This window comes from Melanotaenia boesemani, chromosome 24, assembly GCF_017639745.1.
Source record: "Melanotaenia boesemani isolate fMelBoe1 chromosome 24, fMelBoe1.pri, whole genome shotgun sequence".
Classification (NCBI taxonomy): domain Eukaryota; kingdom Metazoa; phylum Chordata; class Actinopteri; order Atheriniformes; family Melanotaeniidae; genus Melanotaenia; species Melanotaenia boesemani.
The window spans coordinates 7,892,266-7,917,433 of NC_055705.1; the positions used below are offsets into that span (position 1 = coordinate 7,892,266).

A 25,168-nucleotide genomic window follows, 5' to 3' on the forward strand; every position below is an offset into this window, starting at 1 on the left:
CATGACAAAAGCATATCAAGACGCTTTTACGGATAAAATACAATTTAACCCACTTATTTGTAATCCCACAATAACCCTATAAAAAAATCCATTATATGAGCCAGAATAGTCCAGTTTATAATAATTGTTTGTATAAACAAATGAATGAAAAATAATTACCTAGCTAAGGAAATCAATGGATTGCATTGTATCTTCTATTTGATTCAATCCTCCATCCTGAGCTGCACAAGGTGACATTAGAAAGGAATTTTTAACAGGAATTTCCAGTAGAACCAGAAAGGGAGCGATCTGCCTCGACTTCCATTCATATAAAATCACAAAACCAGCTAAAATATCAAAATCTAATTTTATTCCTGAGCCCAATCAGACATTCAAAACAAAAACTTATCTAACATCCTGTAAAAGAAAACTAAAAGAATAGGTTTCTGTTTGTGGTTATTAAAGCAGGATATAACGTAAGCCTTCATATTTACCCTCACACCAGATAAGTTTAGAAATTAGTTATAATAACCAAAGTATTACAGTTTATATTTACACACCACACATTTGGATATCACATTTTTCCTATCAGACTAAAAGATTAAAGGTTTTGGTTTTTGAACAAATAAAATAGAAAATAAATATTCCACACATTCTTTCTCACAAATGATGACCATATCCATGTTTAATCCATATTTTCCATTTACATGGTTGACATTGGGGCTACATGGTGGTGTGGTGGTTTGCAACGCAGCCTCACAGCCAGAAGGTTGCTGGTTCGAGCTTCGGCATGTTTTCTCCATGTATGCGTAGGTTCTGTCCGGGCACTCTGACTTCATCCCACCATCCACTGACATGCATGTTAGGTTAATTGGTGACTCTAAATTGCAAGTGTCTGTCTCTCTTTGTTGTCCCTGCAGAGGTCTGGTGACCTGTCCAGGACGTACCTTGTCTCTCACCTGCTAAATGCTGGGTTAGGCTCCAGCTTCCCCGCGACCCTTAATGGAGCGTCATAGATGATGGCTGGATGAATTACTGATGATTCAATCAGTGTGTCCATTGAGGTTAATGGGTTGTTACATCTTTAATGAGTATCAGCTTTGTGTGGAATCAGATCCAGATACTGTTAGTAATCAGATTCAATACCAATACTTAAAGTAGGTACGCAGGTTTTATAGATCTAAATTACCCTGACCTTAATCACAATGCATGCGCATGTGCCACCTACATCAGGCAGAGGCTAACATGAGGTGGTGGTGAAATCCACATCTACATGTACTTTTGAAATACAATATTCAAAAGATCCTCAATATTTACCAGTCCATTATCACCGCTATTTCAAAGGATGTATGCTTGTGGTGACTCTACTTCCTGTTATTTTTAAAACAGTCACTGTTCGTTGAACATAGCAGAGAACGAGGTCTTAGCGCTAGCTGCTAATGTAAGAGGTAATAAGCTGCTCAATAGTTTACAGGTAAATGTAACCCAGTCTGAATTAGTCATTAACAGAATGTAGATAGAAGCTGATATTGGGCATAGAGATGCCTTGTCACAGCTGTGAACATAATCTACCAGAAACCCTATATCCTTATTTATAAAATTTCTGATAGTTTTTCTAACCTTACAATTAGAATTATTCTCATTGGGTGTAAATTAAATTAATAGTATTTAAAAATCAGTCTTTGGGTTTTATGAAGCAATACTGGAATAATTAAACTTGAATCGATTCAAATCAATAAATCACTTGTTTTTAAAGAGCATATGGAGTTTATAAGACCTGTAAACCAACCACACTGTGTTTTGTCTTAGAAAGTTAACCTAATTTTTACTGCTGTCCATCCGGTGACTTGACATCCAGTTAAATTGGTCCCTGCACTGCCCCTACTGGTGATTCACGTATTGCAATTTGTGAACATGTCATGTTAATTTCTGAGGACACTGACAAACAAAGCTTCTAACAAATGCAAGATATGTGAGGCAGCCATGACAAAAATCTCTATTCATAATGAAAATAAGTATATTTTCAGCTTAAGGCCTTTAATCCACTCACAAAGCACTGCTGTAAGTTCCAGTCATCTCATTATTTCATCGTGACAGCAGTTTTCACTACATTTTAAAACCAAAAACATTTGTTGCTTTAAATAAGGCAGGTTCTTGGGCATACAGTATGGATTTTGATCCTGAATTCCTCAGAACACATTAAGAATTGTAGTTTTAGAGTCTGTGCCAATGGCATTCCTGGCTGTGCATCTGTAGACGCCGGCATCCCTGTGTGTCGGGTTCTGGATGATAAGCGAACCTTGTGGGTGGAGATACCTATTTCCAAAAAGGCGTGGTTGCGTACTGGCAACCAAGCGGGTTTTATCCGGTGTTTCCCATGCCAGCTCCACTTTAGGGATCCCAGTTGCTGCACAGTTTAGCTGAACAGCAACTCCATGTTTCACGTAAGTCACAGAGGGGGGGCCGCTGGTAATCCGTGGTGGGTGTGCAATCACAGTTACAGATACAGGCAGCAGAGAGCTTCCATACTCATTAGCAGCTCTGCAAACATAAGGTCCTCGATCATAGACTGATACCTGTCGGATGGCAAGTGTCCCGTTGGGTAGTATAGCATATCGTCCAGCTCTCTGTGGCATGTTCAGGACAACCCCACTGGGAAGGGTCCATGTTAGTCGAAGTGGCTCCCCAGTAGTTTGACAATGAAGCAAAAGTGTTTCTCCATTCATGATTTTGACAGGTGAGATGTATCTGTTGGTTATGTCTGGCTTTATCCCTGGGGATAATGTGATCCTGTGCTCTACAAGACCTCCAGAGCTGTGGCCCAGACAGCGATACATACCTGCCTCAGCAACAGATGGGTTGCTGATAACCAAAGAGCCATCAAGCCGGTGGAAAAACTTAGAAAACCGAACACCACCATGCAAAGGTGTACCATTGGGTAGAATCCAGGTAGGCTGAGGTAGGCTTGAGCCCTCAAAAGAGCAATTTAAAGTCATTGTGTTTCCTACTGTGAGTAAGAAGCTGTCTGCTCTTGGACCTCTTGTTTGTGGCATTTGGACAGCTTCCTTCACATCCAAGTTAACCACAAGCCTGACTTCGCCTCCCTCATTGCGAGCAATGCAAGCCAGTTGTCCTGAGTCGGTCTTCTTGGGCGACCGGATTTCCAAGGTACCGTTCAGATGAACCGTCATTCGGTTGCTGTAATACGGTGCAGGAAGGATAACATTTCCTGGCAGAATCCACATGATACGAGGTGTGGGGATTCCCTTTGCTACACAGTCCACCAGCGTTTGTTTATCCTCAGCTGTCCTCACTTTGATTACATTGGCGGCTCCTGTTAACCCATTAATTACTGGAGGTGTTACCAAGACCTCCAGCCTGGTGACTTTATGGTCTTGTCCAGCACTGTTCCTAGCCATGCAAGTGTAGTTACCTCCATCAAAACGTTGGACTTTTTGAACAACCAGTGTTCCATCATCCAGGATCTGGTATTTGTCCAATGCTGGGGAAATCACTTTCATTGTCGGGGAAATCCAAGTGATGGCAGGTTCTGGTTCACTCTTGGCATTACACTGCAGCGTTACTGTGTCACCGTAGAAAACTCTGACAGTCTTTTGGTCTTTATTCTGGATTTGTGGAGGGGACGTTACAGCCTTCACCCGGACACTGACTTTCATCTCGTCTTTGCCCAGTTGGTTCTCTGCATAGCAGGTGTAGTCTCCTTCTTCTGGCATACCCACATCATTGAAGTAAAGTGTTCCGTTATCAAACACCACGTACCTACAAAAAATGCAGGAAGTAAAGAAGAGCAAAAAAAGTGTGATGTTAGACTTTGTATGTTGAGAAATATAAATATTCATAAAATTACATTTAACATTTATTATCATTGACAATGTAGATAAGATTTAACCATCACCTATAACCATTTCAAAAAGATGGATTGATGGATGGACAGCTTTTTATCTAAAGTCTTTGTAGATGAATATCAGACAATATTGACTGAAATAGATAACAATGATCTTTAAAAGTCAGTTGGCAACAATCTTTCAGTTCAAAAATGAAATTTTTAATTTAAAACCATCCATCCATCCATCCATCCACCCATCCACCCATCCATCCACCCATCCATCCATCCATCCATCCATCCATCCATTCACCTTCTTTAGTAATGACTTGATTAGTTCTTAATGCAGCTTTTGGATTTTCTTCAGTCTTTTTACTAATTTTTCTTGCTCATTGCAGACCAGTCACCAGACTCTTCTGAAAATGCATGAAATCTGTTCCACAACCACACAATGTGTCTTCTGAAGTTGTTGTTCAAGGAATGAGAGACTTTAAGTCATTATGTGATTGCTTAAAGTGACTCTATTATGCTAACTTCAGGCTAATTTATTTTAATATGAGTCCACAGGGGCAAGACTCGATCCAGCATTTGTTCATGAACCCCTTTATTTATTTTATATTGATCCTCTCCATAGACTCAGATCAGCCTGCCAGAAACAAGCAGAATGAGACTCTTCCGCCCTGAGTCCCGCCTCCCCCTGATGCAAGCTGCCTCTGGTCAACTACCAGGAGTAGTTGTTGGGAGTGAGCACTGTTTTCATTTTAGAAACAAACTTAGTCAACAATGTTAACACAAAACATACAGTTGAACACTTTTGAGCCTGATTTAGACTCCAAAAACAAGAGTAATGAGAGGTCATGATGCTAATAGCTAACACTTTCATGCATTGTTACACTGTAGTTAGCTGTATGCATGTACATCTATTGTTTCACGTGGCTAATCAGCTGGGTGCAACGCAACACAACGCAACAAATAGAAAAATGTTCAATTGTTGTCGCTGTCGCATGGCACTGCAACCAACTAGCGAGGGGCATCATTAACTGACCTATGAGAGCAGGCTAGACAGTGCAGTCTGCAAACACTTTCAACTTAGAAGAACAGATCATTTTAGATGTGATGACTTGATCAGCCTTAAGGTCCACCATCAAATGATGAAATTGTTTGTAAAATAGGATGAACCCAGGGTTGTCTTTCTCTTTTGTTCAGTAGAGTCAACAGCAAGATTTCTGTCAATTCGAACAAAATCTTCTATCCCTTCATCTGTCATACTTTGTCTGTCACGGACTACTTTAAAAATGTCAAAATTCCTTCCAATATCATAACCAATCACATTTCTAGGTGAAAAGCATTCTGAGAGCGCAAGGTGCAACGTGTCGCCCTTGCTGCTGTTTGTCGAGTCCTGGAGAGTTTCATCTGTCGATGTCATTGGTCGCCTCCCATGTGTCAAGCCCATACCACCGGAGCAGGAGGAATACTCCATCTGCTCTTCACTGAAGCAAGATGCTTCACCTGCCTGAGAGAATCTAGAAAACTCCCACATTTTTGTCTCATTTTCAGCTGGATGACATGTTGTCAACGCATGCACTCTGTCCTCTGACGGAATCCTGTGTGCGCACACACGTGTGTGTGTGTGTGTATGTGTATGGACACCGTGGACACAGAGAACAGGCACAACTATGAGATGCCATCATGTAAATCAGATAAATAGCATCAGACTGGTTACTTTTTAAAAAAAGGAACAAATGTAAACCTGTTTGAGAGAAAATGTGGCTTTAAATGACCATGTTGGTTTATTTCAAAGTACATGAATATGTGGTGACATTGCTAGTGGTCTTAGCGTTAGCTGCTAATACAAGAGCCCGCAATCTTAGCATTAGCTGCTAATACGAAAGCCCGCGGTCTTAGCATTAGCTGCTAATACGTGAGCCCACGGTCTTAGCATTAGCTGCTAATATGAGAGCCCGTGGTCTTAGCGTTAGCTAATACGCGAGCCCATGGTCTTAGCTTTAGCTGCTAATACGAGAACCTGCAGTCTTAGTGTTAGCTGCTAATGTGAGCGATAATACGCTGCAAAATACATTACAGGTAAATATAATCCACACTGGTGAAGGAAAACATCAGAATTTGATATCATCTCGACAAGAGAAGCTGATTTTAAATGGAGGCGACACAGGAAACCAGTTGTGTGCCTTGATAAGTCACATGAAAGAAATAACAAATAACATAAACAAAATATTTATATTTTTAACTAAAAATCATCATTACCTAAAACTAGATAATTTGCAGTGAAACACAAAACTGACGTTTTATAATGGAATTCATAAGTCTATAAAACTTTTGATCAGTTGTTCATAAGGATACCGTCCTACACAGTTGATGTTAGCATTTTAGGTAATTTGCAGGAAAACAGGCAGATAAAAACTCCCTTGGGTTCTATTTTTTTAAGCTAACTTAAAAGTGACTCTACTAGCAGCTCATACCTGCGACTTCGTCCCACACTTATTCCGTCTCTTTGTTTGACCGGGTTAACCATGGTGCCATCTGGCAGAGCCCAGCTGATCTCAGGGTTGGGGAGCCCAGAGGCCACACAATCCACCTTCAGGTCTTCACCGTACACCACCTCCTGACTCGACGGCTGCTGCTTCTGCTCAATCTTGGCTGGTCTGGTCAGCACGTCGACTCGCAGCTGAATGTAGTCGTCACCCATCTTGTTACGTGCCATACACAGGTATTCGCCGCTGTCTTTGTCAGTCACTGAATGGATGGTTATAGTGCCATTAAGAAGCACTTTGATCCTGGGGTCAAAACTGCAAAAATGGAAGAAAAGTAACACTCAAGCACCTACAGTATATATTACTAATGACACCAGGATTTGGGCATAGGGGTTTCATATGGATTACAATATTTTCTCACCTGTACTGAGCATCCACCAGCTTTTTGGAGGGTGTCCTCCAGATGATTCGGGGCTTGGGCTCCCCTTTAGCCATGCAGTTGAGCAGCAGCTTTTTTCCATAGATCACCTCTGTTTTCTGTGGAGATGATGATACAATGCTGGCTTTGGCAGAGAACAGATTCTTCTTTACAGTTAAGATAACAGTTCTCCTGCTGGATGCCATGTTGTTGCTGGCCGAGCACTCGTATCTTCCAGAATTACCAGAGCCTAGTCCTCGTATGTAGAGGGTCCCATTAGGGAAGACGATGAAGTTTCGTCCAGTAACTAGCTGCGAAGCAGTGAGCTGCATGCCATCAGGTGTGATCCAGCGTATGACAGGTGGAGGAGCACCTGTGGCAGAGCAGTGGATGTAGGCAGAACCGCCCTCTGGAAGACTCATGTTCTCATGTCGGGTCTGCTGAATCACCGGTGGCAACACTGAGACGTAAAGATATACCAACACAGAGTCGGCCCCAGCTACACTGCTGCTAATGCACTTATAAATCCCTCGGTCTGAATAACTGGCCTGGCTGATCCATAAGGTTCCGTTATTATCGACAGCCACACGGTGTTGGGAGGACACGCTGGCCGAGGCTGCTGTCATGTGGACCTGGTTTGGGAGGACCCACGTAACCTGAGGTGGGGGATGCCCTTCCACTCTGCACTCCAAATCAACTTTGCCACCAAGAGGCACAGTGACATCTCGGTGCCTTGGCTGGAGGATCCGTGGATGCTGAGACTGGACTGCAAGGTTAACGATCCTCCTGTCTGCACCGTACTGGTTCTGAACTGTGCACAGGTACTGACCGCTGTCCATTATCTGTGCCTTCCTGATGATTAATGTACCATTGAGGTGGACCTCAAATCTCTGCATTCTGGTGTTCTGAGCAATGCTTAGCCCTATACAAATGGAAACACACAGTTTCAATTACAAGATGTAGAATAAAACATGAAGCAGTCATGCCATTTTCTCAGTTTTTGTGGTGAATTGATATTAATCCATTACATTAATTTAGACCTGGGCACAAACAGTGCCAACAATAAAACTCCAATGCCAAAAATGCTAGGACGCAGTGTAAAACATAAATAAAAACAAAAAGCTATGATTTACAAGTGTTGAAACTGAGACATTTTACCATTTAATGGAAAATATTATCTTATTTTGAATCTGATGGCAGCAACACATATGAAAAAATGGAACAGGGGAAACAAAATGCTGGAAAAGTAATTTGTACAAATAAAAAACAACTGCAGGAGCATATGACAGCTAATTAGGTTAAATGGCAGCAGGTCAGTACCATGACTAGGTATAAAAGGAACTTTTCAGAGAGGCAGAGACCTGCATTTTTGGATAGCAGAGCGATCTGTGGTCTTTCTGAGCCCATGCAGTGATTTCCAGTAGATACTCATGTGTAGTTTTAACGCAGTACTGCCTGAGGGCCACAAGATTACCAGCATCCAGTTTTGACCTTCGTCCTTGAAATTCCCCGATACTCTTAATCTTTTAAAGACATTATACACTGTAGATGGCAGGATCTTCAGTAGTCATAATTTCATGCTGAGAAACATTTCTCTGAAACTTTTCAATTACAAGTTTTACACAAAGTTTTTTCTTAGACTTTTGAACCTCTGTCCATCTTTACATCTGAGAGACTCTGCCTCTCTGAAATGCTCCTTTTATACACAGTCATGTTACTGACCTGTTGCCAGTTAACCTAATTGGTTGTCAAATACTCCTCCAGTTCATTTTATTTCTGCCACTTACTTTTCCAGCTTTTTGATGCATCTATTCCAACTTCTTACAGATGTGTTGCTACCATCAGATTCTACATAAGCTTTTATTGTCCATGGAGATATGAAATGTCTCAGTTTTAACATCTAACGTGTTTATTTTCTACTGTAACAAATATGGATTGATGAGATTAGAAAATCATTGTAAACATGTTTTAAAATATTAATGTCACGTATTATGTTTCAATCCTTTTGTGGCATCAACATTTTATTGTTTTATTGTATTGCATACTCTATATTCACTGGCCTAATGACTACAAATGCAAATTAGCTTGTTAGCTATAATCCAGCATGTTTACATCTGTTGTAAACATATGTTTATTAATATGAACTGTCTCTATCAAATAAACTAATAAATAAATGTTTAAAAAAGCATTCTGCTTTTTTTTATTTATTTACATTTCACACAGCATTCCAACATTTTGGAATTAGTGTTGTACAGAGATATGTTGCCATACCTCCTGTAAATACAGCTGCAGACATACTGAAAGCAGAAAGTTTAGTGGCTGCACACAAAGCTGAGTTATGTGCTTGAGTCATACATACCAGTAGAAACTTTAGTCCATGACAGGAAGGGCATTGGCAGGCCCTCAGCCTCACAGGGAAGCTGAGCATCTGTTTCAGCTTTCACAGTGATCATTTGGAAGTTTTTCGTAGTTATCCTTGGCTTCCCTCTTGGAGCAGATTCTTGTCCAGGTAGCTGCTGATAAGTGCTTGTTGATGATGTCTTTTTGGACGGGTTGGATTGGACCGTAGCAGCTGCTGGGATGGAGGTCACTGGGTGCTTCGCCATTGGCCTGCTGTCCAGGTTCATGTCTGGGAAAGCTGGACTTCTTGTAGGGAGTTTTAGGTCAGGTGACGCAGGTGATGTTCTGGCTGTTTCTGCTGTGGTGAGGATAAATTTTGTTAGTTGGTCGGGACTGATTCTGGGATACTCTGTGGTGGCCCTCAGTGTCGGGCTCATTTCAGCTCCCGTGGAAGATATTTGGGGTTTATTGGGATGTATCCTGAATTTGGAAAGGGTTCCAGGTTGAGGTGTGGATGTGATAACAGGTGTTTTTATGCTACTTGTTTCTTCAAGTTTTTCATCCACATTTTCACTCTGACTGAAGCTATGATAAACATCAGACAATGTCCTCGTGTTCGTCTGTTCTGTCTGTAAATAATTCTCAGTAAGTGTGCTAGGTGTCCTGATTAATCCAAAGGAAGTGTAAGCAGTCATCGTCCTGTCTGCTTCCTGGATGAAAGAATCCACTGAGGCAGATGGGGATGGCACTGAGACTTCAGTCCCTTTTAAAAGAGTCTTTCCACTCTTGTCAGTGACTGCGTCTTGACGGCCTGATTGATTATTCTCGACATCTGTTGGCGATCGTGTTGCAGTGTCAGGCCATGGTGGAGTACCATCTGTAAACCACGGCTGAGTGGTTAATGTGAACATCTCGGAAAACTCTGGAACAGATGTACTTTGTGAGATTCCCATGGCTGATAGAGAGCTTGCATTTTGGAGTCCCAGTCCTGGAGAGGCTGTTGGAAATGTAACCGATGAGCTTTCAGAAAGTGGTTTGGCCATGAGAAGACGACTGTCCTTTGTTTCATAGGAAGAAGTTGGTGGTGAGGTGGTTTTGGGGCCCACCTCATGCTCATGCCCGGAGACTGTGCTTTCTTTGAGACTCGGTGTGAGTGATGACTTCACTTGGCCATCAGTGAAAGGAACAGTGCTGCTGAAACTCACTGTTGAAATTCCCAAATGTTCTATTTTTAGGTCTGTAGAGGCTGTGGCCGTTGTCAGGGCAGTGTTTACGGGCGTGGTGGCTTTATTCACCCTTTGTTTCCGTCTGTTGGGCCTTTTCCTTCGATGCCCATTCCTTCTCCTGTTGCTGGGCAGCCGGAGGCGTGGAGGAAGTTGTGTTTCAGGCTCTGTCCTTATGGTAAAGATGGGAACTGCCGTAGTTGCTGGAGATGCTGTTGTGAGTGGATCTCTTTGCAGATCACTGAGTCTTGTGTCCTGCAGTGGTGTGGTGGTCTCACTGAAATATTTCCCATCTTCCTCTTGGAGTACGCCTTGTTCAGTTGCTATGGTATTAGCCTGGTTGTCCAGGAGATAAAATGTGCTGCTGCTGGGAGAGTTTGTGGTGGCATGTAGGGAAACAGTTGTTAGAGGGGAAGATTTGCTGCTTGGTTCATTGGTTGTGTGTTCACTCGGTGTCATCTCTAGCTCTGTTGTAGTATGTAAGCTGCTCAGAGTATCATCATTTATATTGTCTTGGTCCAGTTCATTGTGCTGATTGGTTTTCAGTTGTGTATGTGGTACCGGAGTGTTTGTTGTGATGTAACCCTGCTGCTCAGATAGAGTCAGTCCACCTGGTGATCCCTCTGTAGTTGCTTCATTCTGCGTTGTGTGCTGAACTGGGAATGGTGTGACCGTGCCAGTATTTTTGTCTCTAATCTTCGCCAAAATATCCGCCCATTTCTCTGGGTCGATTTTGTTCTTTGACATATTAATCCTCCTTCTGTTTTCAGTGTGAGATCCTGGTGGTTTCTGAAGCACTGGCGGTCTCCGCCACACATTCCTGGATGGATGGACACCACCTTTGCCTGGAATCCTCCTTCTAACACCAACCAGGCGTCTTGTTGGGGCTCCATCCTGACTGACCTCCATATCCCCAGATGCCTCCTCTGTTTCCGCTGGAAGGATTTTAATCTGAGTGTTGACACCTGAAGCCGACTGAGGTCTTGTTGGAAACTTTTGTAAAGGCTGCATGAGTCCTTTACGCCTGAGTACAGTCATTTTTGTAGCCAGTGTATCCACGCCAAACTGATTCATAGCAATGCATTTGTAATAACCGCTGTCCAACAACTGTGTCTGTGGGATATTTAAAGTGCCGTTGGAGTAGACAAAAACTCTGGATGAGTTATGATGGAAACTAACTATATTGTTGCTTGGTAGAATCCAGCCAACATCAGCATCAGGGGAACCAGAAGCTGTGCAGTCAATGGAAACAGGGTTCCCTGCAAGCTTTTCAATGGATGTAACTTGGGTTTCCTCCCCTGGGAGCGGGCTGGAGGACTCCTGCACATTCAGATGGAAGTGTAGGACAGAAAAGTCTCCATTAACCCTGGCCATGCAGTAGTAAACCCCTGTGTCTTTGTGGCTGACAGCTTTAATAACCAGTCTTCCATCGCCGGAAACAGACACTCTGTTGTCTGAACTGCTGTACGGAGCATCCAGCTTGGACCCATCTGGTAGCATCCACTGAATAACCGGCCGCTCAGAGCTCTGCACTTTGCAGTCCATTTGACTTGGCCTGCCCAACATGACAGTAAAAACTTTACGAGTCGTGTTTGTTGACTCAATTGTGACCCATGTCCTGCTCTGTCTCCGCACCAGCTCTGTTTCCAGCGTCTTTGAGACATCCATCCCCAGGATCAGTTTGACGGTTCTAGCTGATGACTGAGGTCGGTTCAGCTGCAGGTCTACAGACGTCTGCATCAACCATTCAGGTTGGGCCATCATGTTAACTTTAACACCCGTGTAATACAGGGCATCCTTCACAGAGCTCTGTCTGTACACGTAAGTTGGGTGAGGATCTTTGCTTATGATGAATCCTCGCTCTAAATGAGCCGGCACGCTGCTATAGTAGGCAATCAACCTCCAGAGCTGCTCATATCTCTCTCTGTCAACAGGACATTCAAGGTCCACCAAGAAAGTGATGTTGGAGACCAGCTGGAGTGGGTTAATCTGCTCCCAGCTGATGTTGGTAAGTTCTCTGGGCTCACTAACACTACACTCCAGATCCACCTGGTTCCCGTGCTCATCAGAAAGGCTCAGGGATACACTCCCAATAGGTTCCTTGAAGTCCTCTGTGGTCAAAACCTCACTTTGATCTTCCTGTAGCGAAGTTCTTTGAGGAGAGTTGATGAGAGGTCCACTACAGATCAGATCCTCCGCAGCATGGAGATCTGTTGCCTGGAGATTTCTGGGAGAAGAGCACACAGGACACAGTTGCCCTTTAGGAAGGTTTCGGTCCTTCTTACATTTTAAAACACCTGGAGCAGAAGAAAAGAAGAAGGTTTTATTATAAGAACATAAAACCTTTTATCTGTGACAATTAAGTGGTTTCTGACCTGGTGAAGTCTTTTCCCAACTGTGGAGCCACTTCATGCTGCAGTCACAGATCCATGGGTTCCCATGAAGGAAGAGATTTTCTAACTGTGGCATGGTCTCCACTAGCCTAGAGGGCAGCGACATCAGTCCGTTGTCTGACAGGTGGAGGTGCCGCAGAGTGGAGATGTGGAACTGGCCCATCACAGTGAAGGTGGTGAAGGTGGCTGGATGCAGCTGCTGAAGTCGGTTTCCTTCCAGCTGCAGCAGGCGCAATGAGGTGAGACCCTGGAAGGCATCGGGATGGATGAAGTCCAGGTGGTTGTGATCCAGATGCAACCTGGCCAATGACCACAAACCCTGGAAGGTGTTTCTGCTGATCTCCTTCAGCTTGTTGTAGCTCAGCATCAACATCTAAATCAACAAGTGGAACAGAAGCTCATCATTACTTTATCAAAACATTAACTTTAAATTGGACTGGAAATGCATAGAGATTTTGAAGTAATTGATAACATAAAATATAAAAATGACAAATTAATCATATGGTCAGAAATTAATCTTAAATACAGGAAACTACACCCATCAGCCACTTTATCAACTCCAACTGCTTGCTAACACAAATATCTAACCAGCCAATCACATGGCTGCAACTAAATATATGTAGTCATGTAGACATGGTGAAGACAACCTGCTGAAGTTCAAACTGAGCATCAGAATGAGGAAGAAAGGGGATTAAAGAGACTCTGAACGTGACATGGTTGTTGGTCTGAGTATTTACTGGATTTTAACAGTCAACCATCTCTAGGGTTTACAGAGAATGGTCTGAAGAAGAGAAAATATCCAGTGAGCAGCAGTTGTCTGGACCAGAATGTCTGGTTGATGTCAGAGGTCAGAGGAGAATGGACAGATTGGTTGGAGATGATAGAAAGACAACAGGAAGTCAGATAAACACTGGTTCCAACCAAAGTCTGCAGAACAGCATCTCTGAACACATAACACATCCAACCTTGAAGCAGATGGTCTACAGCAGCAGAAGACCACACCGGGTGCCTCCTGTCAGCTAAGAACATGAAACTGAGGCTACAATTCACACACACTCACCAACACTGGACAATAGAAGATGGAGAAACGTTGCTGGTCTGATGAGTCTCCATTTCAGTTCCACATTCAGATGTTAGGCTCAGAATTTGGTGGAAATATCAGGAAAACATGGATCCATCCTGCTGTAGATCAAAGCTTCAGGCTGCTGCTGGTGTAATGGTGTGGGGATACTTTCTTGTCCCACTTTGGGCTCCTTAGTACCAACGTGGCCTGGTTTAACCACCACAGCCTACCTGAGTATTGTTGCTGACCATGTCCATCCCTTTATGACCACAGTGTAGCATCTTCTGATGCTACTTCCAGCAGGATAATGCACCATGTCACAAAGCTCAGATCATCTCCACCTGCTTTCTAGAACATGACAATGAGTTCACTGGACTCCAACGGCCTCCACAGTCACCAGATCTCAGTCCAGTAGAGCAGCTTTGGGATGTGGTGGAATGGGAGATTCTCATCATGGATGCAGCCTACAAATCTGCAGCAGCGCAGTATGACCACATTTATGATAAAATCCTTCTGTCATGTAGTCTGTAAACATTCAGCAGTGATTGTTTGGTGTAAAATCTGGAGTTAAAACTTCCAAAACATTTCATCATGAGTCAAACTCTTCTGTGGCTCACTGAAATGAGGTCAGTGTTTTAAATGCTCCTTTTGATTCACTTTGAATTTATAAATGTTTTTGGACTTTAAGAGTTCAGGCTCATGTTTCATTGTTATTAATATGAGCTGAAATGTGAGAGCTCTGTCAGAAATACTTCACCTACAAACACTGTCCATGGATCGAGTTCACTAACTGATCATGACTGTTCAGTTAAGTGATGGAGAAATGATTCTACTTGAAACTTTGCTGAATGATGGAACATTTTTAAAAGGAAGTAATACGCTTATATCTACTGGTCTTTATTATAAGATACAGACATGATGTATTTCTTTTACAGTGAGAGGCGATGATGCACTGAACTGCTCCTCTACGGCTTAAAAGGAAAAAAAGATGGAGAAAGTAATGATGCCAGATGTTTTAGTTAACTTCTTTTCTCAACTCTATAAGATGTCGTATGAGCAGTCAGAGTGTTGTAGAACAGTGGTTCTCAAACTGAGGGATAGGCCCCATTGGTGGGGTGTGGCAAAATGACAGGGAGAAGGTGCATGGGATTGGAAGAATGTAGCAGACAAACTAGTGTTTTGACAACTTGGGCTCTTGGAAACATTCTGGTCCACACTCCAGACCACTTGGTGGCAGTAATGCACCAATTAGTTTTTGCCAACCACCAAAAAATATAAAGAAGAAGAACTGCAGAATGTTTATGTTGTTACTTACTGTCCAGAAGAGCTAGCTCTGAGTCAAATTGTTGCTTCTTTAGTTCTTGCAGGGTTTTTCTCTTTGGAAATACAAGGCCAGTGGTAATCAAGCTTATGTCCATGTCTTTATCCAACTTCTTTGCTAACGACTTGTTTTTTTTTTTGAGGTAATGTTGGTTCCTGGTCGTCTTCTGGTCAATATTTCATTCCGTTCTCCACCATTTTGCTTCAAAAATATGTGCAGCCATTGCTCGCTGGCTGAAGCCTTTTATAGGGAGGGAGGGCCAAGGGCTCAGAGAGGAGGGCGGAGGCGGCGATTTACATGAGCATACATGAACGCCAGGCCAGACCGGCTGGTAAACACAGAGCTGGAGCTCGACACAGAGAGATGGTGTGTGATGTCATGCTATACTCCAGATTAAATTAAACCTCTGGTTTGGGATTTTTTAATTCCTCCAATCTAGAGATGATGAATTTCCGCTTATTGCCCTTTCAAATCCTGCAGCTTCACGTCTCTATATTTTTTGTTTCTCTGCCTTAAAACCCCTCATTATGAATTAACGGGTGGTTAAAAGTCAAACTTGATAAAAAAAAAAAACCTTTAGGATTGATCCCTCATTTGGATCAGATCGTAGCAGGGAAGTATGACCCACGCAGGGCAGAACTCTGGTCTGGGTCAACGATAGCAGATAAAAATGGACTTCATGTCGGTTCCAGAAACCAGCGTTGTTGGAAAACGATTTAAACAAGCTTCAACACTTGTTCACAGGTACATGAAGATTTAACGTTACCTGATTTTATTCTGTGTCACTGTTACGTTCTCTGTCGGCCATCTTGGTGCCATACGACCTCAGACTCAGCATCAGTTTGTGGTATCGATTTATCTTCTACTCCATAAAAAATGTCTGCACAGGACATATTTCTGACAGTAAAGTCACAGAAACTGCAACCATAAATTTTATTTTATGTTTGGAATTTTTTAAAGCTGAAATGTTTTTTTTTTTTTTAACAAACAATTACACTCTAAATGTTTTATATAAATTATGCACAACTTTAAATGAATAGTCATGCAGGTGTACTTGTACAGTGTTTTTATTGACAGTTATTTTACTCCATAGGGGAGACAGATAATTGTTCCTGAACTTTTTCTGAAATGGTTTGAAGATTTTGCATTCTGAATTTTGTTTATGGAGAAAACGTTGTAAACTTTCATATTTCTTGTCTTCTTCATAAATCCTGTTGTATCTGATCAAATTTCAATGAATCGAACACACAGCATGACGGTTTCTCCTGTACAAGACTTCTGTCATGCATAGAGACAAACTGGGCTAATAAACACACCATAAGACACCAATAAAAGAACAGAAGCAGCATTCATTCAGTGACTCATCCTTTCCTGGATGCTGTGTGTACCTGGAGTGACGTCAGGTCCCTGAACGCACCATCAGGCAGAGAGTAGATGTTGTTCCCATGAACCATCAGCAGCTCCAGCTTCCTCAGACCAACCAGCGACTTCTCTGTTATCTTATTAATGCTGTTGAACCTGAAACCATAAAACCAGTATGGGCTGAGTAAAATAAAGCGTTAAGCCTCCTGACTGGGAACATAAATAGACTGGATCAGGACTAGTTAAAACCAGCAGGTCGGGTCATAAAGGACTGACCCCAGGTTGATGCGCTCCGTGTGTTTGGGAACAGCTGCGGGGATGGAGGTGAGGGAGCGGAAGGTGCAGCGGAGCTCAGCGGGCTGAGGGCAGGAGCAGGGTCGGGGACAGGGGGCCGCGGAGACAAGGGGCAGCTGGATTAGAAGCAGGAGAGTCCGGAGGATGGACAGGTTACCTGGCTCCATCTTCATCCTGAGGGTTGACATAAGTCTGGAACTAGAAAATCCATCAGAGGTTAACTTCTTTGGGGCCATGATCCGGATTTAGATCAGATTTCCTTCCAGACTCTGAACTCTGAGCATCAAAATGTTCCACAAACTTTGACTTTAAATCATCGTAAAGACGCTTTTAACCTCAGAACCTCGGTATCTTCTGCCCAGGAAAGTCTTCAGATTCCATTTTCTCCCGAGTGAAGAAAAAAACACAATTTATTAAAAACTGTGCAGACAGAGACAGAACTAGAGAAATGATCCAGTCAAACTCTGAGGACAGAAGTTTGTCTGCGTGCGCTGTGCGTCTCCTCTCTGGAGCGACTGAAGGAGCCGCTGCAGAAGCGCGCAACCGTGACGCAGCGGGAGGAGCGAGCAGAGTTTGGAGAGAGCACAGAGAGGAAGGATGGAGAAGGACAGACAGACTCAGAGTCCTACAGCTGTTAAATCCCTATGTCTTCACTGCAGAGGCGCTCCTGGCCCCTGTTTACGCCCTGAGCCAATGCCCAGCTTCAGCATGTTAAAGTGAAGAGCTAAGCATGTTCACACGTGACTGAATCCTACACAGAAGCAGAACCTAGTAAATCTTCATCCATAAGATCATCAGTCATCAGTGGAAACATGTGAGGCTGAGAACACGAGAAGCTCCAAATATGTCACATATGACCCTCAGTTCATATTAAAATACAATATATGGTCACACCAGGGCAGGGGTTAACCATATGTGCTCCAAGCAAAACTGCCTTGGGGTGCAACCCCACCCTTGTATTTAAAGGATTTTAACCCTTAATTTATTCACATTAAACAAACCATATGAGCATTTCCAACACTGTAGTGTCAATGTTACATAAACCAGTTCACCTGGAGCTGCAGATTATTTTCTTATAATAATTTCCTATAATAATAATCACACCTGTGATACTGCAGCTATTTAAGCAAAACCTGATGAATGAAACAGAGTTTATTTGGAAGCAGTTTGTGGTGTGTTGACTTTAACAGCCTTTGAGATCCAGAGATGAGACAAACCTTACGTCCAACACAAACTGCTCCGACTTCACCCACATCAGCAACCATCTCTGCTTCTCTAGTTACTTATCTAAAGATGAAATATTCATTCTTTATTTTCAAGAAACTTCTCAGTTCAGTGTTAAAACTCGTCTGAAGGGAGCTGAACCAAACCGAGGCTTTATAAGAGGTGTCTGTTTTCATGTCTAAGAAACATTAGAGAAATAATTAAAGATAAATTAGGAGAAACGCGAGTAAAACACATAAATATTATGGAAATGTTTTTCTTTCCACATAGTGAAGCAGATAAAAATCAAAGTGCATCATGTTTACTTGGTCTGAATAGTTCAGCTCTGATTCAGTGAGTTGCTTCTCAGCTCAGTAAAGCTGTGGTTAAACCGAGTCATATAGTGGAAAAAAATCAGTTTCTCCAGATGGAGGTGACCAGACATGCAGATCTGCCTCCTCTGATTATTCCCAAACCTAAACCAGATTTATCAGATGGACCGTGAGCTCGGCCGCAAGTGCTGAATCAGTGTAGAAGGTGTTAAATTGCTGAGTCGTGTCTTCACAGAGAGGACAGCTGCATGCTGAAGCCCTGTCATTAACACCGACTCACCGACTGGAACAGAGAACAAGCACAGACTCACAAAGACTGACACCAGCGGGCTGCAAATAAAAGCAGAGGCTGGCAGGAACGCCTCAAGACACTTCAGGAAGGAACCTTCCTGATCAGCTGATTTAATGGGACTTTATGATCCTGCCTTGGCTTCCTGTTCATATCTTCCCCGTCAAAGTGTTCCAGCTGAAGGAAACATGAGGTCAGAGGTGATGGGGGGGGTTGATGTTTAGAACGGGGCCCCTTGTTGCTCCTGCTGGACCTTGATCCTCCAATCATCACGATGTCACACCTGCACCCAAACTCCACATGTGGCCTGGAACAGCAGCAGAGAGCCTGCATGCATCATCATGAGCATTTCAGACAAACCATGGCTCATATGGCTCCTGTAAACTGGCATAGTGAGATCATTCTGTGAGCTGGAGACAGCAGGAAGAGATGAATGGATGATACCTGACAGCAGGGCCGGACTGGGACAAAAAGTCAGACTGGGAGTCGTACAATCACCCAGGCTGCAGTAATTTATATACTGCACATATATGCTCACACTAGCTCATTTTTTCAGTAGGTTTGACTGCTGTAGTAGAGTTGTTATAGGTGTCTCTAAATAAACACTAAACCAACTGCAACTAATCAAGAATGCTGCTGACAAGACTAAAAAGAAGGGAACATATGACTCCGGTTCTCACATCCTCACACTGGTTTCCTGAGCATCTCAGAATTTGAAATCTTACTACTACAACTACTACTTACTTACTACAAGGCACTAAATGGCTATATAATTAATCTTGTCTTGGCTTTTGCTCATTAGAGCTTCAGTTTTTGGTGAGCAGACTTGGGGAACATGCAGCAACATGACTGAATATTACAGGAAAGCAGCCATGAGCTTGTGATGTGTCAGAGATAACTCATCACACTCATCAGTCTGCAGGACTGATTTGTTAATAACTGCAGACTGCTGCTTTGCAGGCTGATCGGTTAGAGTGACAGTTATTCCATAACTGTTGGAAATGTGCCTCGATCCATTTCAGCCAGATAATGAGTGTGAATTGGCTGTTTGATGAGTATCATCTGATCGACCATCATTGCAGCCTCAGTGGACAGAAGAGAAAACACTGAGCTTTCTCTGCTGTTTGGTAGAAAACCTGAACATCATCCAATTTATCAGCCACTAAATGTGAACAGTTACAACCATCACAATACAAATAATAACATTCAAGCATGTTTTTTTTTCCAGCAGTGGCCCTCCACAGGACTACTCTGAAAGGAAAGAAGAGGCTGTTGTTCGGGGAATGATCGCCAAGCATCAAAGTGATGGATGGTTCTCAGGATTGATGAGGCTGTTTGTTTCCATATGTGGTGAGTGGATCCAGAGAGCTGCCATTAAGGAGCTGATCTCTGCAGGATTTACAGCACATCACTCAGACGGTTTCTCAATGACGTCTTCAGAATGCTGTTGATATTTTCCACTCCTGTGTTTAACAAACTGCAACATGTTACAGACTGCACGACAGAAGGATTTTATCATAAATGTGGTCATAATACACTGCTGCAGGTTTGTCGGCTGCATCCATGATGAGAATCTCCCGTTCCACCACATCCCACAGCTGCTCTACTGGACTGAGATCTGGTGACTGTGGAGAACGTTGGAGTCCAGTGAACTCATTGTCATGTTCTAGAAAGCAGGTGGAGATGATCTGAGCTTTGTGACATGGTGCATTATCCTGCTGGAAGTAGCATCAGAAGATGCTACACTGTGGTCATAAAGGGATGGACATGGTCAGCAACAAGACTCAGGTAGGCTGTGGTGGTTAAAACAGGCCACGCTGGGACTAAGGAGCTCAAAGTGGGACAAGAAAGTATCCCCCCACCATTACACCACCAGCAGCCTGAAGCGTTGATCCAAGGAAGGATGGATCCATGTTCTCATGATGTTTCCATCAAATTCTGACCCTAGCATCTGAATGTGGAGCTGAAATGGAGACTCATCAGACCAGCAACGTTTCTCCATCTTCTATTGTCCAGTGTTGGTGAGTGTGTGTGAATTGTAGCCTCAGTTTCCTGTTCTTAGCTGACAGGAGGAACCCGGTGTGGTCTTCTGCTGCTGTAGCCCATCTGCTTCAAGGTGGGACGTGTTGTGTGTTCAGAGATGCTGTTCTGCAGACTTTGGTTGGAACCAGTGTTTATTTCTATCATCTCCAACCAGTCTGCCCATTCTCCTCTGACCTCTGACATCAACAAGACATTCTGGTCCAGACAACTGCTGCTCACTGGATATTTTCTCTTCTTCAGACCATTCTCTGTAAACTCTAGAGATGGTTGACTGTTAAAATTCCAGTAAATACTCAGACCAACAACCATGCCACGTTCAGTCAATTTATTCCCCTTTCTTCCTCATTCTGATGCTCAATTTGAACTTCAGCAAATCGTCTTCATCATGTCTACATGACTAATGTATTAGGTTGCTGACGTGTGATTGGCTGGTTAGATATTTTGTCTAACAGTTGTTTGAACGTGTGAACCTGATAAAATAGTATTTGAATTTAGACAAATGTTGATGTATTCATATTCAGTTCTAATGATCTAATCTGAGTCCTTGTTTCTTTTTGCATCAGTTTGTCTTAGTACCAATTAAATTATTTAGTGATTTAAAATGTTAAATTGGGATGAAGGATATCCAGATTCTGACTTATCACTAGTGAAAAGAGAAGGAGTGTTTCTGATGTAGCTGCATTTTTGTAAAGAAGTCTATTTCCAACTCGTTCTCAGCTCCACATCTGTCTCTGGACCCTGTTTTTTTTTTTTACAGTCATTATGCTGATTTGTTTAATTAGTTCTTCTGAGATTTTGTTTCATCTTTAAAATGAGGGATTCCTTCCACGAGGTCATGGACCACAGGCGTTTCTCCGACCATCTCTGTGAGAATGCAGAGGAACAGAGTCAGGATGGAAAATTCTTGCAGAGACTTTGTGTCAGCAGAGGAAGAGCGGTCGCTTTTACAGCACAAAATGAGCCAGAACAGATGTTTTCTCATATCCTCGTTTGTTGTGGAGCAAAATGCTCTCAAATTAGAAAAAACAACCACATCAGCCAGTTTAGAAGGAACTCTTACTTGTCCTGCTATGGCACACAGAATATAAAAGTTGGTAAGACTTTCAGATGAGAAAAATGACCTCACTTAGTTTGAACCTGGAGTGAGAACTTGTGTTAATAACATGCTGGACATCTTTGGAAAGACTCTGCATCCAGCTGTGAATCCATTACCGCATTAAAGTCCCCGTGCAGCCATGAAGTTTTCTCTTTCTTTTTTATCTTTCTGCTGCGCTGAGCCAGAAATATTCAGTCTCTACATCTGGATGGAATTAGCAGGCGTGAAAAACTGATGTCGGCTTTCTCAGCTCAAAGTTGAAAGTAGGAGTTCAGACATTTTATCGCTTTAACGGTGTTTTTCTGACGTTTGCGTCCTAAAGGGCCTCTGATGGTGGGTAGCAGAAACTTAAGGAGGGGGTCCTATGTCATGATTGACTTTGACCAGTTCCTGGTTTGAGAAATGGGTCAGAACAGCTGTGGGATTTGGGATGCTCCTGCTGGGCAGCGGTGAAACTTCCAGGATGTAAACCAGCTGCTTCCGTTCGGGTCCCCGTTCCCGACTCCACGCTGAGCATCATGTCAGGTCTGCGCTCACACGATCTTCTTTCACATGTGGAAGAAAACTGTTATCTTATGGGGTTTTCACACAGATAAAGTTCTGGTTCTGGACTCTCAGAACCTCAGTGTGTGCCGGCGAACTGGCCATGTTCACACCAGTTTAACCAGAACTGTAGTGGGAGGACTTTACTACTCAAAAGTAAAACATAAACATTTTGGAGAAAGTTGGTGTTAAAGTCATCAGGCTCCATTATAACCTACATGTTCCCAAAATAAAGAATATTCAGATAACTGAGGGAATAATAAGATGGCGGGACGTCAACACGGGCCTACTGAAATTTAAATTGGTTACCAGGCAACATAAAAACATAAAAGAATGATTCCCGTGTTTGACCGACCTCAGTTAGTCGATCTGAACTTTATTTTCACTGTGTGGTCTGTAGTCATCCTACCATCTTCATCTGAGGAAGACAGGGTGGGAGGAGGTGCTCGGTTCTTCTTCTGTGGTGTCTGAGGCGGTGGCTGTACAGCAGCTGGAAAGATGGACGTGTGATACCACGTCGAGCTCCACGTTGTGATTTTCTTTCTTGGCTTTCTGAATCTTATTGATTATTTGGTCTGACGTTGGTTCAGGCAGCATTTCTGACCTTCCTTTTTTTTTCTTAACTAACACAGCGTTTTGCCGTTTTCGCTTGTTTTTCCCCAAACTTTATTGAAACGTAAGTAATACAGCCATCTGGTGCTGGCCTTTTCTTTAACTTAATTAAAACATAACGAGTAATACAGTGAGTGGCTTGTTGTTCAGGGGAATCCGGCCTTTGCCCATTGCATGGTTCAGGTTTGGGAACCACTGTTTGACAACCAACTTCTCAGGTTGAAAACCACCTTTTTTCATCTGAATGTACCAAAATGATTTAAAATGAATTTCAGGAACAAGCACCGTGCTGGTATAAAATGTAAATAAAACCAGAATGCAATGATTTGTAAACCTCATCAACCCACATTTTATTTCCAGTAGAACATAAACAACATCTCAGATGATGAAAATGAGTCATTTTACCATGTGATGGAAAATATGAGCTGATAATGAATCTGATGGCAGCAACACGTCTGTAAAAAGTAGTTCCAGGGTGATGTTCAGCATCGTGTAGCATCTCCTCTTCTTTTAACATCTTTCTGGAAACATCTGGGAAGTGAGGAGACCAGTTGCTGGAGTTTTAGGAGAGGAATGTTCTCCCATTCTGGTCTGATGCAGGATTCTAGCTGCTCTACAGTTCTGGACCTTCTCCAGATGTTTTGTACTGGTGAAAGGTCTGGACTGCAGGCTGGCCAGTTCGGCAGCTGGACTCTTCTCCTGTGAAGCCATGCTGCTGTGATGGATGCAGGATGTGGTTCAGCATCGTCTTGCTGAAATCTGCAAGGTCTTCCCTGAAAGAGACGTTGTCTGGAGGATTTTTTCCAGCACACAGATATTCTACTTGCTTTGATCGTATTTAATAAATTATACATGCAGATCGTGTGATCTTCAAAAAAGTCTTAATTTTACGTCAAGGAACATTTTTCTGAAACGCTTCTCCGGGTGTTTTATGTGCACCAGTTACTGTTCCAGCCTTTTGTTGCCAACTTATTAGAAATGTGTTGCTGCCATCTGATTTGATGTGAAATTAGTGCTGAATGACACCAAAACTAAAGCTATGCTGTTTTATAAACCTCATATTGAGTTTGAGGCTCAGTGTGTGTACTTAGGTATTTTAACTGGATAAACATTTAACTTTTAGATTTCACACTGAAACCTTGTTGGGCTGGAAATCCTGTTTCTCTTGTCAGAAAAAAAACTGGCTGAAGTTACTTTCCTTCCTTTGATACTACAGTGACCTGTGTATGCATACCTCTGTTCAGGTGCTCTCTGGACGGTGTGCACCACGGTGCCGTAAGGTTTGTGACGGGCTGCTCCCGCCCACCGCTGCATCCTTTATGCCAGAGTTCAGTGGCCTTCCCCATCCATACACAGACTTCCACACTGGTATTATTTGATCTATAAATCCATTCTCAATTGTGACTATATATTTCATTAAAGTCGAGTAAATACTGACTGAGCTCTAATGACTTTCTTTTACTGACAGTCCCCAGAGCTCAAACTGACCTTGTTAAAAGGCTTTTAAATCCTCCCCCTTCAGCCTGGAACAGCTTACAGACCTAAAACTGCAGGAGCTGATCTCAGAGCTCTCAATAGCTTCTTTAAAGAGTTGGAGGCTGACTCAGTAGGCCTGTAGCTTGTCCAGCTAATTATGCTTTTTCAATTCTTTTAGAATGATCATATTTTACATGTTATATTATGTATGTTTTATATTATGTGTTATTATTGCTGGTTAGATGATTGCTGCTGTCTTGGCCAGAGCTTCCTTGAAAAAGATCTGTTTATTTCAATTGGACTTACAGGCAAAATAAAGGCTAAATAAAACCATCATCAATATAAAAAAGCTATAATGTGATTATTTAGTTAATTTAGGATAAATAAAGTACTAATGTGGAACAATCTGAATTTAAATGGAAACAGTGTGATTCAGACTTTTTATTGGAAAAAAAACTGAATGATTTAAGCAAGTCTGGCTTAAAACTGTTGAATGAAGGGAAAAACTCTCTGTATGTTCATCCAATCTGATAGATCCGCTTTGAAAAGCCCAAAATCATGTGAGGAAGAAGTGAGGATGAGGAGACCTTCTGTGCCCAGCCAGCTACCGTGACCCAGCTGAAAATAAACAGAAGAAAGGCCGACTATAAATCTGCTTGAATGAGCGAGTATTCCTGTAAATCGGCCTCAGTCCGACACATGGTGACTTTCCACCATCTAATAATGAGCTTGGACAGCAGCCACAGAGCAGGCTGCTGCAGTTTGGACGTTACGTAAACACAGAGGGAAGCCTGAGGCCTGCATGGGAACCAGGTGAAGTCCTCAGCATCTGCAGGCTGATGCTG

General features: G+C 42.7%; 1 protein-coding gene across 1 annotated transcript; it reads right to left on the minus strand.

The window, feature by feature from the left end:
* Positions 1 to 333: 333 nt before the first annotated feature.
* Positions 334 to 16,902, minus strand: mxra5a (matrix-remodelling associated 5a). The gene is made up of 7 exons (XM_041978264.1): positions 16,712 to 16,902; positions 16,462 to 16,591; positions 12,672 to 13,062; positions 9,093 to 12,593; positions 6,737 to 7,655; positions 6,304 to 6,630; positions 334 to 3,759 (listed from the first exon to the last, which is right to left on the minus strand). Exons 1-7 carry the CDS (start codon positions 16,900 to 16,902, stop codon positions 2,169 to 2,171), a joined length of 7,050 nt encoding a protein of 2,349 aa, XP_041834198.1. The 3' UTR covers positions 334 to 2,168.
* Between the last annotated feature and the right edge of the window lie 8,266 nt (positions 16,903 to 25,168).

Coding starts and splice junctions, on each gene's coding strand:
- mxra5a (XM_041978264.1), bottom strand. CDS start 16,902: ATGAAGATGGAGCCAGGTAACCTGTCCATCCTCCGGACTCTCCTGCTT. Junction 13,063..16,461: donor GGGACCTGACGTCACTCCAG/GTACACACAGCA, acceptor TTGTTGATTTAG/ATGTTGATGCTGAGCTACAA. Junction 12,594..12,671: donor TTGGGAAAAGACTTCACCAG/GTCAGAAACCAC, acceptor CTTCTGCTCCAG/GTGTTTTAAAATGTAAGAAG.